This window comes from Rousettus aegyptiacus, unplaced genomic scaffold (assembly GCF_014176215.1).
Source record: "Rousettus aegyptiacus isolate mRouAeg1 unplaced genomic scaffold, mRouAeg1.p scaffold_m13_p_17, whole genome shotgun sequence".
Taxonomy (NCBI): domain Eukaryota; kingdom Metazoa; phylum Chordata; class Mammalia; order Chiroptera; family Pteropodidae; genus Rousettus; species Rousettus aegyptiacus.
Window position 1 is genome coordinate 24439137 of NW_023416292.1, and position 17822 is coordinate 24456958.

The 17822-nt window shown below is 59.8% G+C and overlaps 1 protein-coding gene and 2 long non-coding RNA genes across 4 annotated transcripts; 2 read left to right on the forward strand and 1 right to left on the reverse strand.

Moving 5' to 3' along the window:
- The first annotated feature begins 13 nt into the window (after window positions 1-13).
- On the forward strand, window positions 14-4356 carry LOC118612869. 2 transcript variants are annotated; one of them, XR_004955198.1, is made up of 2 exons: window positions 14-650; window positions 2034-4356. It is a non-coding gene; the product is annotated as an uncharacterized LOC118612869 (long non-coding RNA). The 2 variants fall into 2 exon arrangements; XR_004955199.1 differs by having other exon boundaries at window positions 16-541.
- A 4430-nt stretch (window positions 4357-8786) lies between these two features.
- Window positions 8787-17692, forward strand: HDGF (heparin binding growth factor). Its single transcript, XM_016166192.2, has 6 exons — window positions 8787-9128; window positions 14706-14782; window positions 14902-15040; window positions 15672-15860; window positions 16054-16277; window positions 16399-17692. The coding sequence occupies exons 1-6, from the start codon at window positions 9042-9044 to the stop codon at window positions 16403-16405; spliced, it is 723 nt and encodes a 240-aa protein (XP_016021678.1). The 5' UTR covers window positions 8787-9041; the 3' UTR covers window positions 16406-17692.
- On the reverse strand, window positions 12251-13365 carry LOC118612870. Its single transcript, XR_004955200.1, has 2 exons — window positions 12696-13365; window positions 12251-12482 (listed from the first exon to the last, which is right to left on the reverse strand). It is a non-coding gene; the product is annotated as an uncharacterized LOC118612870 (long non-coding RNA).
- Window positions 17693-17822: the final 130 nt, after the last annotated feature.

Consider the following 17822-nt stretch of genomic DNA (forward strand, 5'->3'; position numbering starts at 1 on the left):
AGTCTGTTTGCGGGGCGCCTGGCGAGTCCTAGGCGACTACACGCCCCATCGGCCACCGCGGCAGCACGGAGGCGGCCGCGAGGGCCTCTCGGTACTTGAAGTTCCCCCGCGGGAGCCTCTCGGGCGCTAAGGCTTGTGGGAGATGTAGGGCTCCCAGAAACTGCAAGGGCCGTCGGGAACAAGAGGGAGTCTGGGAAGGAGGCGGAATGCGCGGCGGCGGGGCGGTGGAGTAGCTTAAAGGCGCAGTGACCCGGAAGCCACCAGGTGAAGCTCCCGAGTCAACCGAAGCCAGGCATTGGAGGGAAAGAGCCCACAAGAGCCAGGGCCCGACACACCTGTACGGAACTGGGCCGCAGGCTTCGGACCTAATAAAGAACACCTGAGAGCCGATATATATTTGACTTAAGAGGCAGGAGGTACGCTTCCTGCCTGGACCAGGGTGCACATCATGGAGCACACCTAACTTCCAGCCTGGCGCTGCGCTTCCCTCAGCAGCGACCAGTGAGACAAACGTCGTCAGGGCCCTGGAAGGCAGAGCCGGGTACTGGAGGTTAATCCCTTCCTCCCAGCCCCCTTCACAGACCTGAGGCATCACCTGCGTGCATCCCTATCTGCTGTGCCTGCCACCTGTCGGTCTGCACATGTCCTCGGTATCCAGCTCTGTCTGTGCCTGGAGTCTGTCCTGCCTTTGCGTACCCCCTTCATATCTACCCATGTTTATTTGTCTTCCAGCTCATACATGTCTGCCCATGATTCTATCCTTCCCTGTCTACCTGTGACTTTATGTCCTTTTTTACCTGTTTTTGCCCCTTCCTGTCTGCCTGTGACTGGATGCCCTGTGCTTGTCAACTCTGCCTCAGTGTATCCTTTACAGGCTACCCCACGTCTGTGTGGGCACCCCCTCCCTGCTCACAGAGAGCAGAAGGCCCTACTGAGCTCGGCTGAGGACTGCTCAGATTTGGAAAGGAGGCTAAAGAGGAAGACGGACAGGGTGACGAGGGGGACAGTGATGGTGGCATCAACGGAGAGGCAGTGACAGACCCCAGCTTGACTCTTCCACCAGACAAGCCTGATAGGGGCCCCTCCTCTGCCCCACTCCATGTGTCCGAACCTCACCCTGCCTCCACAGGCAAACTCAGGTTCCACCGCCATGAAGCCCCCTTCGATCGCTGCTCCCTGCTCTGGGTGCCCAGGGCATTTCCCCGCATATCAGTTCTTAAACTTTCGGGTGCCTGAGATCACTACGGAAGCTTCTTGAAAACACAAATTTCTGAACCGAAGCTTCAGAGATTCCTATTCAGTAGGTGTGGGGAGGGGCAGAGAGTCTGGACGCTTAGGAAAGTCCTCAATTGACTGCAAAACAGGTGCCCTGAAGACCACTCCGAGAAACTGGACCGCCCAGTGCTACCTCACAGCGGCTGAGCTTTGCATGATGCTGACTTCCAGCACCTGCTTTTCGAGTCCAGGTTCCCCAACCCACTTTCTGGTGACTTCGGGCAGTCACTTCTCTTCTCTGAGTCTCACTTTTCTCCTTTGAAAAATGGAGTATTGAGAATCCTTGACTTCTGTGAGAAACACCTGCTATTAAAAGACAGTGAAGTGATTTAGAACCCTCGGAGAATAAGACACATTCCAGGGGATGTGACTGCCCTTGTTCCTTATCAACACATCTTGCCATCCTCGAGAAGAGAAGTCCTGTGAGGTCTCAAATATTTGACCAATATTTTCAAAGCTGGGTCCTTTTACTGCAAAGGTTAACGATTCATCTTATTAGATAGGGACGCTTAAAAAGTTGTTTTCATGCAAGAAATTGATAATAGCAACTTCAGGACAAGAGTGGGAAGGGGCTTTATTTCTTGGGGTGTACTCTCTGTACCTTCGGAAGTTTGTAACCTGTGTATCACCTATTCAAAAGTAGCATAACTGTAATAAAGTTTTCCAGTACAAGACAGTGAATTGAACATACATATCTAATTGGGTTCCCTCCTGAAATCCTACTAACACTTCAATAAGGGTTTTTTTTTTTTTAAAAGGCTTTAAAGACTATTTTGAAGATTTAAACCCACAAAGATGGGGCGAGAAGAAGAGGAGACCACAGTCACAACAGTTTGGAAGGTGGGGAGCAAATGGCCGAGGCAAACTGGGCACGTCCCAGAGGACCGAGACCCAAGTGGGCCCTGGGGACCTGAGGGTCAACAGAACCCGCTGTAGAAGCTTCAGAGGGCTCGGGAGTGGCGGCAGCAGGCACCTCCGGAAGCGAATGAGAAGAGAAGGGAACACGAACGAGGACTGGTTCAAAGCTGTTCAAGAAACAGCTATGTCCCCTCCATCCTCCACTTCATGCTGGCTGGGAACTGCCTCACCTCAACCCCCCAAAAAATAAAAGAGGCATCCCCCCGCCCCCGCTCCCCTTGCCACAAGACGGAATGAAACAGAGGGTTTCTACTATGGGGAAAACTAGACAGAGGCAGTGCACAGAAATCAGGGGGAAGAAAGCAATATGCACGTGGACTACAGAGCCCCCGGCCCTGTCTCTTCCAGAAGACCGGCCACTGGCATTTACCCTCCAGCCTGGACATTGGGGAAGTCCGCTCAGCCCAAGACGAAAGACCCACAGAGTCTCATACCAGGGATCCCATCTACAGCCTGCAGCCAGACACCCCCGTGGCAAGCTCTCAGCTGACAAGCCCCAACCACATGTCCTGAGGTGTAGGATGGCTTTTTAGTCCCTCACGCTTGATCATAAGCAGGCACCAAGGATTATGTATTGAGGAAAGCCTCTGACATGAGCAATAGAGACAGAACACAAAAACAAATAAAAATAATGGAAGGTGCATGGAGAACTTTAAAGACCTACCGATAATTTTCTCAGCTAGGCAAAATAGCGTATACATGAAACGAGAACATGATGCCATTAAAAAGTTACAGGCAGAAATGAGAATTCTCGAAACATAAATATATGAGCATAAATAAAATTCACACTAGAAGAGTTGGAAAAATTAAGAAAATCAAAGAATCAGCTCAGAAATATCTAAATAATAAGAGTTCCAGGAGGAAAAAAAAAAAAAAAAGAACAGGAAAACAGAGAGAAGGAAATCTTCACAGGAACGATGACAGAAAACTTCCCAGGACTGAAGGACAAGAATTCAGATTGAAAGGGCCCAGCGACTGCTCAACGTGGTGGAGAAAAACAGGCAGGCGCCATCATGAGATTTCAGACACTGGAGAGAGACCCAGAGACGATCTTAAAAGCCCCCAAGGAAAAGGAACACCTCTCAAAACATCCGGCCTGAAACTTTGTACCAGCCACACGGAGCCAGGTGACAAGGTAGCGAGGGCTTCAAAAATGAGAAAGGAAACCGTTTCCAGCCCAGAGCTGAACACCGAGCCAAACTGCCGATGAGGAGGGAGGGTCTTTGAGCTGTTGCTAGGTCGTCGCTGTCACGAACAACCCTGGGATGCTCTTCCTTCCCCACTTAGGAGTGAAGGTCACGGGCCAGAGGGTCTGTGGGCGTTAGACCTAACAACTCGCTGCCAATCCGAGTTCCAAAACAACGTATAAGGAGGAAATAACAAAAAGAAAGAAAATATAATAAATAATAAAAAGAAGAAACCAAGCAATGCGTAAGTGACTGTCCACAGCTTCCCACTGCCTGGTACTGTGGACTTCTATATTTTTGCCTACCGAATGCGTCTGCGTGGCTTCTGACCATGATCGTTTGAGTTCTGCCGATCACTAACGAGACCGAGTGTCCCCTCACGTGTGTATTGGCCTTTGGTGCTTTTTTTTTCTTGTATGAAACTCTTGTTCATGTATTTTGCCCATTTTTTATTCGGTTGTCTTTTTAATTATTGATTTGTAAATGTTCTTCACATAGTCTTGGCATAATCTCGTCGGTTTGCTTGTGTACTTTCAAAAAATATGTAAACACACCAAAAAAATTAAAGGAGAGAGAGCAGAGCATGGAATTTGGAGAAAACCAGGGGCTTTCAAAATAGAACAGCAAAGTCTGCAGGGCCAGGGCGTGTCAGCCTCCAGGGCTGGAGACCTTATTCCCCTTCAGGCCTACCGCCATGCCCGCACTGGCCCGGGCCTGGCGCGCACCTAGTGATGCCCCAGGCCTCATTCCTTCAAGCCCCAGGGACCAAGGGGGAAAGCAGGCTGACCTGGGTTTGCTGGCTGGACAGAATGGTGGGCTCCGCATGCAACCTCGGCACCCCCGTCTGTAAGCGGCCAGGCGACTTTGGGAACTACTTGTCAGCAAACTCCTGCAAGTAATGTCGCTGTGAACAGCCTTTTTCACCCTGCAAACTGGAGGGAAATAAATGGCAAGAGAGCCTCACCCCTGAATAAGATGAGATGTGTACCGTCTTGCTCATTAGGGCTTTGCTGGTGTGAGCAAAAGAAACAACCTGAATGCCCGTGCCCCCCCCCCCCCACAGGAGACCGGGTAATAATGCTGTGAACTATTATACAGCATTCACAATGAACGGGGCGGGCCTCGGTGGACGCGTATGGAAGGTACAGTGTTAGCTTAAAGTACAGAACGGAACACGTGGAATGCTCTGATTTGTGTAAAGGCGATAACGGCTCTGCATTAGCTTGAAAATTACACAGAAACAGTATTACTGGCAGAATACATACGAAATTAGTAATATTTTTGCCTCCGGGCTGAAAATCGGGTGGCTGAGGGACAGGGGTAACATAGAGATGACTTTTCATTAGATTACCTTCATTTCCTCCTAAATTTACACCGCCACCTGGGTCTCCCGAACCGCCAGGGAGCTGTGCCCCTCCTGCCCTCTAGGTCTCTCCCCTGAGGGACCCCCGCTATCCTTGGGAGGGCGGAAGAGACCCAGGACACAGCTTCTCTCCGCAGGAGCCACCCCCGCGCCCAGACCTGGCAATTCCAGGCCCCTCCATGTGGGTCTGCGTGGCCGCCCCCCGATGAAGCTTCCCCAGGTTCACCTCTGCTGCCCGAACCCCCTAATGGCTTCCACTCTCAGCCAATTGCATCTAAACTCTGCGGTCCCGCCCAGGAATTCGTCTTCTTTAAATGCTTCGAGTGATTCCAGCTTCGAGCCAGCCAGTGCCTCGGGGCACTGCCGCCCAGGAGGATTTCTTGACAATGGGAACGTTCTGTGCCTTCGGCAGCCAACAGCCAAACGAAGCTAGAAGCCACCAAACACTTGACATGTGGCCAGTGCGACTGAGGAACTGAATACTGAATTTTATTTAATTTTAGTCAATTTAAATTTAAGTAGTCCACATACAGTATACAGCCTTAGAGGACTCCAATGATTTTCACTTAGAAAAAAAGCTTGTTTAAAAATAATTTTATTATGACTATCATACATATAGAAGAGGTATAGAACATAAGCATTTTAAAGAAAACAGCGAATATTACTGCACAAACAGCTACTAGCGAATACACAGTCGCCAACTGTACCCGCTAGGGATGTTACATACATCACGTATATTTACTGATTTATCAACACCCCGCTCACAGGTGAGACCAGACACAGGAAGGTTGGGCGACCTGCAGCACGCCGCACGGCTGGTAAGCAGGAGACAGGACGCAAGCCCAGCCAGGTGAGCGGGCGCCCGAGGCCCGGGAGCCGCCCACGCCCACTGCAGAGATGCCACCTCCAGGGCACAGTGCTGGCAAAGGAACCCATCTTCTCAAACAACACGTCTCCCGAAGTCCGACAGTCGCGGTGATAATCAGTCTGTCCAGCACGCACGTTGTCCCGGGCTCTGTTCAAAGCACTTTAAACGCTTTCGTTGTCATTCCTCACTGGGACCCCGTTTTCTGGACAGGCAAACTTAGCCTAGGGACAGCTGAGCAACTTTCCTCCAGTGACGGTGTTGGTGGCGGGGCGGGCGCTCAGGCCCTGCTGGCCGACTCCTCCGAAAGCACGAATGCATGGCTGCTGTCAGAGCTGGGCGGCGACACGGGTCGGAAAACCGCCCGTCTGAACGACACAGTCGGGGTAACTGGGGGCCGGGGGGGCGGCGATGGGAGCGGGTCGCCCAGTGCTGCGGGCCGGGGCCGAACCCCTCCAGGCTCCTGGGGACTCTCTCAGGAGTTTACAGGGAGGACGCTAGCATCCCCTCGAACCCGAGGAGCAGGGCGGCCCCCACCCAGGCCGCGCCCTGTCACCCGCCTCCAGGCAGCTGTGTGGGTTCCCATTTCAGTCAGTGAATGTCGGTCTAATTACATCATTCACCAAAAGTGAGATTCGAACCCAGGTTGTTGCCACTAGGCCACGCTGGACCCTCAACGCCACCTCCCCTGCTGCTGTCGGTCCTCCCCCTGCAAGTGGACGGAGTAGGCCACCCCCATCCTCCCTGACCTGGCTCCTCCAGACTTGCTTCAGATCTGCACCGGCAAGTCTCCTCTGCCCTGGGGCCCCTGGTCCCTGACTTCTTTCCTGACCACCCCCCCGCGCCCCACAAATGGAGAAGCAAACACGGCCTGGCCACCTGCAGCTGGCCTGGCTCCACGCAGGGCTGGCAGTCTGGGGGCCTGTGACCCGCGTGTTCTAGATCATAAAGCTCAGACGGTGGTTTAAAGCAACAGCACCTGCGGCAGGCACCCCAAACCTGCTGAATCTCGAATCTGCTTTTTAAGGCGATTCCCAGTTGATTCGTTTCGCGGCACTAAGTTCTTCCTGGAGCCCAAGGGAAGCAGGCTCATGCCCACCTGCCCGTGTAACTGACCCTCTGCGGCTCTCGGCTCTGTTGTCAGGGCAGCTGTGAGGTGGCCGATGTTATTGTAAGGAGAACTTGGGTATTAAATTGCAACCAAGGCCTGGGAGATTACGGCAACAAAGCGAGCCCTCACCGGGCCACTGCAGCCAGCGACCCCACGGTGGCCTGGGACAGGCCCCAGAGCAATTGCAAAAATTTAGAAACCTTGCTGCCACCTCCAAACGGGATATTATGACAGCAATAGAGTGAAGAAACGGATAGGACTCTCGCTTTGAACTAAACTGGGGTGTGCCAAATTGGAAGATAGTTTAAAAATATGTTTGTTGCACTGAAACAGCCTATTTATAATACTGGCCTGGTCACTTAAAGGAAACCTACCGTGACACTGGACTTAACTGACACGTCTCTAAGAACTTGTGACAAGAGTACTAACAACAAGGACAGCAAAGAAAAGCGTTCCTCGGCCAGAACGTGGACCGCTGCGCCGACTGCGTCCAGAGTTGGGGGTGCCGCCAGCCCCAGCTGGAACCCGGCCGTGCTGTCGCAGGAAGTTAGAATTTGCTGTTGAAAAGCTGACAAGTCAGGCTGAAGGCACCTTGTGGAGTGTGGACAGGGCCAGAGGGACTCCCATTGCAAGGGGGAGTGAGCTGAGAGGGCGCCCTGTACCAAAGGCAAACCCCACGAAGGGCACTGCCAGGGCCAAAGCCGCCGGCACGAAGGGCTAAGCGCGACCACTGACGACAAGCGGCCGCTCTATGCTCCCGTGTTGGCGCGGCAGTAAAGTCCCATCTTACAGTTGAGGAAACCAAAGCTGGGAAAAGTTCCGGGGAGGGGGTGGTGGAGCAGGGCTCTAAGTTCTGAGCGGCGGGGTAGGATGTGGAGTCCGCCTTACCTACGCCTGGCACTGCCTTGCAGCCAGACTTCTGAGGCCTCTGAGGCCTCGAGGTAGGACCAGGGAATGCCGGGGCCGGAGAAACACCCGCACGTTTTACCCATTCAAACCTGGACTATTTCGATGCAAAATTTTAGGGATCCGGACATGAGATTCAAAAACACCTTATTTCCAAGACACCTTATGCGTCTATGTCTGGAATCTGGGGACACGCAAGACCCATACGGCGACAACAAAGCAGTGATATAATTACAGTAGTCTAGTTTGGCTCAGTGGGAAGAGACCCGAGTTTAAGCTTTGACCCTGTCATTCCATAACATGTCACCAAAGCTAAAATGTGGCCTCTGGAATCCAGCAAAATGACACTCGTCCTTTAAGGCCCAGCACGAAGCTTTCCCAGATTCTCTCCCACTCCCGCCCCCAAGAGAGGCAGTGCCTGGCGGCTGGTCTTCGGTTCACAGACGACTTGGGATCGACGGGCACTCTGCCATCTCTCCCCACGGGGACAGCCCACCTGCGCACAGCCCGGCTCTCTCGCCAGCTCTAACGCACCCGGAACGTGGCCACTCTGTGCCACAGCCCCTCGGCCACCTCCTGGCCGTTCCTCCTAATCAAAGGCCGTCGTGGGGCGCAAGTCCCCGACGTCTCCGGGGCCACCCCGCAGACTCAGCGCGTGGAGGTCCAGGGCGTACCTCTGCGCTCCGCGGCGCGGCGCCCACCCTCGCCCCGCCGCCCAGCGCGCTGCCCAGCGCGGCGGGCGCCGGGCACACGCTCGTGGACTTGGGGGGAGCGGAGGGCAGGGAGTCACCCTGCGGGCAGACGTCGCCGCTGGCCTGCGCGGCGGCCGCGGCGGCGAGCCGCCGGGGGAGGGGCGCCAGGCCGCGCCGTCCAGCCGGGCGCCAGCTCCTCCCGCCGGGCGGGCACCCACCGACAGCGGGCACACAAAGCCCGCTCGGCGCGCTCGGCGCTCGGCTCCGCACGCCTGTGCCGCCGCGCGCCGCCAGGCGGCTCCGGGTTGGGCGCCGGGCGGCGCCAGGCCCGCGCGTCCGGAAGCTGCGCGCATCGAACCGCGGCGGGCGGGGGCGCGGAGGGGAGGAGGCGGAGTGGGGCGGGGAGGAGGGCGCGGGAGTGGGGACCGGGCGGGGGGTGGAGGAAGAGGCCTAGCGCAGAGGAGGGAGCAATTGAATTTCAAACACAAACAACCGCACGAGCGCGCACCCGCCGCGCCGGAGCGTCGACCCCGATCGGCGCCCGCCCCGTCCGTGCGGCGCGCGGGGAGACGCCGTGGCCGCGCCGGAGCCCGGGCCGGGGGCCGCCATCGAGGCAGGGGCCGCGCGAGGGCCGGAGCGGAGCGGCGCCGCCACCGCCGCACGCGCCAACTTGGGCTCGCGCCTCCCGGCCCGGCGCGGAGCTCGGGGCGCCCGGAGCCCCGCCATGTCGCGATCCAACCGGCAGAAGGAGTACAAATGCGGGGACCTGGTGTTCGCCAAGATGAAGGGCTACCCACACTGGCCGGCCCGGGTGAGCAGAGCGGCCAGCCGCCCGATCCCCCTCCGGGCTCGGGTTGCATAACACCCGGGAGGGCGCGAGCGCTCCGCGCGGCGGGGTGGGGGCGGGGGCGCCTGACCCCCCGACTCCTTCCCGGGTCCCGCTGAGCCCACCCGCCGGTTATGTAATGGGGGAGGCGACGGGGTGGGGGCGGCGAACAGCGGCGAGACGGCGTCCGCGCGCAGCGGCGTGTGCGCGGCGTGGGGACCCGAGGGCGCGGGTCACTTCCCCGCCCGGCTCCGCGTGCTCAGTTCCGCCCCCAGCCCCCACACTCCCGGGGTTTCGGGCCCGCTGCCCGGGTTTGGGCCAGCCGTGTGACTCCGCCCACCCACCCCGGGGCGCCGCCGCCACCCCCTCCAGGACCCCCTTAGAGACCCCCAGTTTCTTCATTGATCGTTGCCCCCAGCTCTGACTTCTTCCTGGACTAAATGGTTAAAGAAGGATCCCAGCCCAGGGAAGAATAGATAGAGGCGGAGTGCGCTTTTAGAAAACTTTGGTCTCAGGCGTCCGTGAGAGGTCCGAAGTTGGGAGGGTCGCGGGATGGCCGGGGGCGGCGTAAGAGGGATCTCTCTACCTGGCTGGGAACCTTCCTCACTCCTCAGCCCCACGGAAATATACCTCCATATGCTGGCAACTCACATATGGAGCTGAGGGTGGCAGGGCCCCCGTGGGACTGGGAAGTCCACTCCAGACTGCCTCTTAGTGGGGGCGGGGGGAGCCCGACTTTCTTCTCCGCCCCTCCCCCCCAGATATGAGCCTCTCCCGCCAGAAAGGCCCAGTCCGCCATGTGGTTGATCTGCCCGCCAGTATGAGGGCCCCTCCCCCCTACCAGCACCTGGCCAGGTGGGAGGGTGGGGTGCAGAGGCCCGGCCTGGCGCCTAGTCTTGTCTCCCCTACTGAGACAGGTGAAAGAAGGAGGGAGGGAGAGACCCAGAGGGTGCTGGAGGAGTTTGGGGGTGGTGCGGGGAGGCCTGGTGTTGGGCACCTGGATCGTGAGACTCCTGCCCGGTGAAAGCCAGAGGCAGACGGCTGGACGGCGGACGGCCTGTAGGCTAGGGGGCCGGGTGCCCAGGCGCCTGAGGGCTTCGGGGTGCTCTTGGCGGAGCCACGTCTCTCGCCCAGACCCTACTGTGAACTTAGGAGGTCGCCCCAGGCTCCCGTGGGGCCTGTTCAGTGTCAGGTCCACTTTGGGGCCACTCTGAGAAAACCCTGGGGATCTTTCCTCACCCTGTCCCCCCTCCCGAGGAGTGTGCCCGACCCCATATGCCTTGACCTCCCGGGTCCCTGACACTTCTGGACGCCTGGCCCCTGGGATAGGAGGAAAGGATAGAGGAGCAGGGCTCCGGTTTTCAGGGCCTCCTCGGGGTCCGGGGGAGGCCGTGCGAGGCGGCAGCCACGGCAGCCTTTTGCGCATGTGCGCGGGGGGGGGGGGTCTGAACACTCATGTACTTTACCCTCCACCTTTGATCCAACTGGCATCTTGGCCCAGATGCCAAGGCCCTGGTGGGCAGGGCAAGAACTGAACCCAGGTCTTCATTGCTCCTGCCTCCTGGGGTGGGACGAAGTCCAGAATCTGGGCTAAGGCCTGGGGGCTGGGGGGGCGGTGCGGCAAGCTGGCGGTGAGCTGCACAGAACCCCGTAGGCATCAGCGAAGGGGCCACAGACACAGATGGGCCTACCTGGGCCCCGAGAAGCCCTCGAGGTTTCTGGTGGCCTTTGGAGTGAGGGCAGTGCCTGGGACTGGGGATGCCATCCATTGTGGCACTTCCCGCCGGCCTCCAGGGCAGGGGGTGGGACAGGAGGCAGAGTCTCTTCCGATGTGGAGGCCTGGACCCTTTAGATAAAGTCAGGGTTGGGGAGGGCCGTGGGTGGGATCCCGGAGCTAGGGCCCTGTGTGGGTGCCCTGTCACAGCTGGGGGAGCTGCGCACCCAACGGGCTTATCTGCGACACACATCCCCCTTGACCACCAAAAGGACGGACAGATGGGAGCCTCCTCACCACCTCTTGGATGTGGTCTTAGTCTCTGCGCAGCAGCCGGCCCCTCCTGAGATGGAGGAGGAGACATGTGGCCTCCCACAGCTGACTCCAGGGTGCGGCGCTGGGGGGAGCCCAGCCAGAGGGGCCCCGTGGTGGGCCAACCTGCCTGGAAGCGGGGCTCCACTGCAGCCAGCCTTCCCCTTTCCTCCTGCCTGACTTCCTGGGGGGTCTCCAGGCACTTAACAATTAACCTCCAAGACTCAGGGATTTTCCCTGGTTCCTTCCTCTCTCCCTTCCTGCTTCGTGGTCCCAGAAAGTCTGGTCCCAGAAAACCTGAGCGGCCAGAGGGCCTCACCCATCTGTCCGCCCTCTGCCCCTCCCCCACACCAGGCACCACCTTGCCTTTGCCTGCTGGGTTTGCCACACTTTCCCGGCCCCAACCGTCTCCTGCCCCAGATTTTCCGGTTCCTGGGTCAGGTGGGGCCTGGGCCCTGGGTGTGGTGGTCAGAACCCTGGCTGGCGGGCCTTGTGGGCTTGGCCTTCCCTGCTGCCTTCCTCTGAGCTGAGCAGGCCACCCCAGGCCTGGATTTGGTCTGAGGCTGGGACAGAGGTGTTCGGTCCTGTCCCCCACCCGCCCTGGGACCTTCAGATCCCTCTGCGTGCGTGTCCACGGGCCCTGGGAGGACAGGAATTCATGCTTGGGCCCTTCTGACAGAGCTGGGCAGTTGCAGAGGGAGCGAGTGGGCCGGGCCCCGAGGGGAAGTAACCTGCCAGGGGGTCCTGGGATGGCTGACAAGTAGCGGAGCACCCTCTGCCGTCGGGCCAGTGAGGGGCTGCAGTGGGGTCCCCAGTGCTCGTCTGACCCCACCCCGACGCCCTTAGCCTTGACTCACTTGTTCTGAGTCACAGCCTGGACATGAAGGCACCGCCTTGGAGACATGTCTGTATTGGGGTGCAGGCCTCCCCGAGACCTGTCATCTGCTGGGTCTAGGAGGGACTGCCTTTCGCTTCCAGATGCAGGAAAGACGTTTCCTTTGTACCCGAAGGATGAAGGATCCAGTGCAGAGGGGCTCTCCCCTCTTGGGGCGAGGTGCTGGGAGCCCCTTAAGTGGGAAGAGCACACTCCCGGCCCCTCCCCCACAGGTGCCTGCATTGGGGTGCCTGCCCGTGCGCCCCGGCCTCCCTCTCTCTGGGCCCCCCGTTCTCTGGCAGGTGGCCAGCGGGGCGGGTCTCGGGCGTGTTGTGTTCTGTCTATTTTTAATTCCCATCCATCTTTTGTTTCTCCCGGTCCCTGAGGCTGGGCAGCTGGTGGCCTCCTGGGTCCTCTGTCACACCGGGCAGCTACCTCCCTGAGGAAAAGGCGGGTGGGTGCGAACTGTTTGCTCTGGCTCCAGGAGAGACCCTCACTCACCCCGCCCCCTCCTGAGCCTCAGTTTCTCCCCCCTCGTCGCACGTTCCCTGCCCCCACTTCAGGTGCGGGCACTGGAAGTGCGGGTCCAGCGTGCCCGCCGTGCTGGGAGCCCTGAGACCCCGCCCCAGCCGCGCCTGGTGCGGAGACCCACCCGGAGGCCCCGCGCAGGCTCCCCTGAGACCTCAGCCCTGGAGGCTTTCTTGTTTCTTGTGTCCCTCACCCCTAAGAAGAGGGCGGGGGGTTAGCCGGAAACCAGACCCAGGTGTCCTGGCCCGGGACTGGCTGCCCCTCAGCCCCAACTTCAGGCCGGGCTTCCCAGAAGGGCCCAAGCCCTCCAGCCCTAGCTGCCATTTCCAGCACAGCCAGGGACCCAGGTGCCAGACTCCAGGCTGGGGGGTGGGGTGTGATAGTGTCCCCTCCTCCCCAACCCGGAGAGAGGGCCTGGGGGAGGAGTGGTCACATTCCTGGTTGCTGAGTGGCCCTGGGGGCGGGGTTGGGTTGTCATGGCAATGGAGATCCAGTTTGGGGGGGACAGTGTGCCTTCCCACCCGCTGCACTCAGCCCCGTGTCTCCTGGTCCTGGGGAGGGCCCAGTTGGTACTGGCCTTTGGGGGAGGGGCTGGACCTCTGTCCCCAGAGGCCACAGGGCAAGGGGGGGAGGGGCCCAGGAGCCCGAAGACTCCAGGTCTGGAGCAAGATGCCCCTCAGATTGGTGCCCAGCGCCCCACCCCGTCTCCCGGGTGTATCAGCACACTGCCACCCCCCAGCTTCCATCCTCGCCAGGCCCCCAGTCAGGCACTCTGTCTCTGTCTTGGTGCGTTAATTGCTATCTTGGCCTGTCCCTATCTGTGCCTGGGGCCCCAGTCAACATGGCCACCTGGCCTCTGTCCGGCGGGAAGCCAGGCTGCTGGGTCTGCTGCAAGTGCTGCTGGGAGTTGTAGTCTCCCCTCGGCTGGGCCTGGGCCTCCAGGGCCTGACCTGAGAGGCTGGCTGGGTGGCTGGGTGGCTGCCTCGCCGTTTCCCTGAGCTCAGACCTCCGCCCCTTCAGCACCAGGGCACTCAGCCCCCAGGCCGTGGGGCAGGGACCCACTCCCAGGTCTAGCTCAAGACCCGGCCCTTGCTGACTTGCTCTGTCATTCTAGGCAAGTCACTTTTCTGGGCCTCAGTTTCCTCATCTGTAAAGTGAGAGAGTTTGACTACATCAGGCGGCTTTCGGAGTGTTCCCCGAAGTCTTTAGGGGGCTGCTCCTCGAGGGCAGGGAAATGGGAGGACCCTTGGCCTGTCCCTCCACTTTAACCAGAGCAGTCTGCTTTTAGCTATTTCAGAGGTTTGTTCAGCAGTCTTTATTGTGCACCTACTATGTGCCAGGCATTGTGCTGGGGACAAAAACAGCTGCCCTCTGATTTCAGAGCGGGCGGAGTCCGCGTAGACACTAATCAGGTGGGGACGGGGACAACCGGACAGTCGGAGTTGTGACGAGCGCTGTGGAGGGGAGGTGCCGGGGGAGTCTCATCTGGGAAGCTGACCGGGTTGGGAGACACGAGGGACCTTCTGGAGGAAGTGGCCGCAGGGCAGAGGGTGGCGGGCCGGTCAGGAGTGAGTGAGTTTGGGACGCGCAGCGGGCAGAAGGGCCACTCGTGGGGGGACAGGGCAGGCGCACGCAGGGCGAGCCGTTACCGTCACGCCCACCGACTCCCCACTCCACAGGAAGGAGACTGAGGCACGGAGAGGTTCTGTGGTTGCCCATGGTAATACGAATATTGGCAGCAGCGTTGGGGTTCAGACTTTGACATATGGGGAAGGTGAACGGGTGGGCGCCCTGGAAATGCCACACTTGGACAGGCCCCTCTGGCTGCAGCGGGGCCAGGGGGAGCCCGAGGTGGTGGGTGGGGCAAAGACGGGGAGCTGACGGGCAGGGCCTGGCTTGCGGAGGACAGAACGGATGCCGTTCGCTTTGTGGGGGGGCTCCAGGGTCCCCACTGGGCGCTGGTGTCTGAGTTCGTGTGAGCGAAGTTCCACTGCTCAGAAGGATTCCAAAACCACTTTGGTGACTCTCTCAGTCTGACCACACAAATGTACCCCAGAAGTCGGCCCCCCAGCCCCAAATCTGCAACCTCAGGACACTAGCTCACTTTGGCTCACCTTTGTCGTCTTGTTCACAGATTGACGAGATGCCTGAGGCTGCGGTGAAATCAACAGCCAACAAATACCAAGTCTTTTTCTTCGGGACCCACGAGACGTGAGTGGGGGCAGGGGTGGGGCGGCCCTGGGCGGAGCACTTCGGGGGACCAGGGCTACGGGTCATGCAGCTGGGGGGCAGTGAGGGGCCTGGGAGCACAGCCTCGCCTCTCTCCCCAGGGCATTCCTGGGCCCCAAAGACCTCTTCCCTTACGAGGAGTCCAAGGAGAAGTTCGGCAAGCCCAACAAGAGGAAAGGGTTCAGCGAGGGGCTGTGGGAGATCGAGAACAACCCTACCGTCAAGGCTTCGGGCTACCAGGTGAGCCGCCAGCCGCCCCGAAGCCCCCCAAGAGCAGGTGTGGCCAGAGGCTTGGGCACCCAGGCCGTGCAGGGTCCCGATGTCTGCGGGACCGGTCTCAAACGCCGGGGCTGTCAGAGTAGTTCTCCGGGGCGGGGGCGGGGGCGGGGGCGGCCGCTGGCATGTGTGGTCCACTGAGGCCCGGGGAGCCAGAGCAGGATGGAGGCGGTAAGTGGGGACAGGCCCGTGTCGGCCCAGCGTGAGTGTAGGGCACGGCCTTAGCTCTTCACCGAAGGCTTCCAGGAGGAGGTGCTCGTGAGCCGGGCAGGACAAGGCGGGAGGGCGGGGGGCGGGGGTCGGCGGGGAAAGGGTCCCAGCTCCCTCGGGGAGAAGTTGACCCGAGGTTTTGCCTCCTGCTCCAGCCCTCCCCCCTCCTGCACAGAGCCCTGCCTGCCCGGCCGGTGGGTTTACCCCGGGGCTAATCCGACAGAGGTGGGTCTCAAATCACTTGTGAGACTGGGCACCTGGGTGGGGGCGGGGGCGAGGCGGGAGAAGCGGGAGAAGGAAGGAGCGAGTGGCTGAGGGGGGGGCCGGGAGGGGGCCCGGCCTGGCCGCGGCGGGTGCCACTCAGCCTCCGCTGTCTTCGCCACAGTCCTCCCAGAAAAAGAGCTGCGTGGAGGAGCCCGAGCCGGAGCCCGAGGCCGCAGAGGGCGATGGTGACAAGAAGGGCAACGCGGCCGAGGGGAGCAGCGACGAGGAGGGGAAGCTGGTCATCGACGAGCCCGCCAAGGACAAGAACGAGAAGGGGGCACTGAAGAGGAGAGCGGGCGACCTGCTGGAGGTAGCCGCCCCCCGCTGGGCTCCCCGCCGGGAGCCAGGCCCGCCCTGGTCCAGGGGAGGCCCTCGCTGAGCAGATGGGACGCGGACCGTGTCAGCCACCCGGGGGCCGGGGAAGGACTGTGGGGGGGCACGGGCAGGGGGCCGGCCTCCGCCCTCTCCAGCCTCAGCCCGCCATGTCTTGCCAATCTCCCCAGGACTCCCCGAAACGCCCCAAGGAGTCAGAAGACCCGGAAGGGGAGGAGAAGGAGGCGGCCGTGGTGGAGGGTGAGCGGCCCCTCCCTGTGGAGGGGGAGAAGAACAGCACCCCCTCTGAGTCCAGCTCCGGCCGGGCGCCGCCTCCCGAGGAGGCAGAGGGGGAAGAGGACGAAGAGGCTGCTAAGGAGGGTGCCGGGGCCCCCAGCGTCAGAGACCACGAGAGGTGAGTGAGCCGCCCGCCGGGCCGGGGGCCCCGCAGCCGCGGAGAGGAGGGCCGTACTGGCTGGGGCGAGGCCAGGCCAAGGCCACACTGTTAACCTTCTCCCCTCCCACCCTCCCTGCAGCCTGTAGCCACCAATGTTTCAAGAGGAGCCCCCGCCCCGTTCCTGCTGCTGTCTGGGTGCTACTGGGGGAACTGGCCACGGCCTGCAAACTGGGAACCCCTCCCCCACCCCGAGCTGCTTTCCTCCACTCACTCCCCCAAGCCCAGACCTGGATGGGACAGGCCGCCTGGCCCTCCCCTCCGTGTCCCCACGCCCCCGTGATTTGAGTCAGGGCTGAGTCTTCGCCGTGGGATGAGGCCATCACGTCCCTCCCCGCCGGGAGCTGTCTCCCAGGGTTTTTCTCGGGGCCCAGACTAGCCGCTCCTGCTCCTGACACCTCTCTGCCCCTTCCCCAGGCTTTCTGGACCTCAGTTGGGGTCAGTTGGGATCAGGGCTAGGAGGAAGGGGGGCAGGGTGGAGAATCAGCAGCAGGATGGGCTCCGGGGCCACAAGGGTCAGCACTCAAATTCAGGTTGGGGGTGGGAGGGCGGGATCTGCTTGAGGTCCTGTCCCTTCCTCCCATACCTGTGATCCCTGCTGCCTGGCTTCAGGGAAAGTGGGACAGCTCGAAGGGGAGGGACTCCCTTTCATAAATCCTTGTGATTGACAGCACTCATTCTTCCTCCTGCTAACCCCAGGACTTCTGGGAGTTGTAGTTACTCATCAGAAGATTTGGGGGCTTCCCAGATGCCTGGGCCAGGGAGCTGAGATCTCAAGGGGGGACCCCACCCAGCTTGGGCGGGGTGTTGAGGAGTAGGTCACTGGCCAGACACAGATGCCCTGGGGAGACCCCTCGCTGCCCCTTTCCCTCTCCCCACAGTGCTCAAGGCCAGCCTGCAGTCACCTGTGTCACCCAGACATAGAGAAGACACATTTTTTAGAAAATGTTTTTAATAAAAGAAAATTTAAAAAAAATTTAAAGACCCCCATCCCTTCGTGTGCCCCCCACTCTGCTCCCTTCTTCCCCACTATTGCCCCAATTTCTGAGGTGCACTGGGAGGCTCCCCATCTGTTTGGGGCTTAATGACTTTTCCTTTTGTAGCTGGGGCTCTGGTGTTCCTTCCGGTGTCATTTTTCATCCAACTGGTCCCCTCGTTGTAGTCACCAGATCTGATTTGTAAGCCACTGAGAAGACAGGGAAATGGGTGGCCTCTCCCACCTCTTTCCAGTGGTCTCTATGCCTCTTCATCTCGTCTTTCACCCTTGCCCCTCTCCCTTGGGCTCTGATGAAAAATTGCTGACTGTAGCTTTGGAAGTTTAGCTCTGAGAACCGTAGACTATTTCAGTTCTAGGAAAATAAACCCGTTGATTACTACATTGGATTCTGACTGATTCTTTGGGGGCTGCGTTGGTTAACAAGTGGGGAAGGGCAGGCAAGTGACTGCCACGCCTTTTCAGACTGCGGCGGGGGTGTCATCCTGTCCTCCCTTCTCAGACCGAGACAG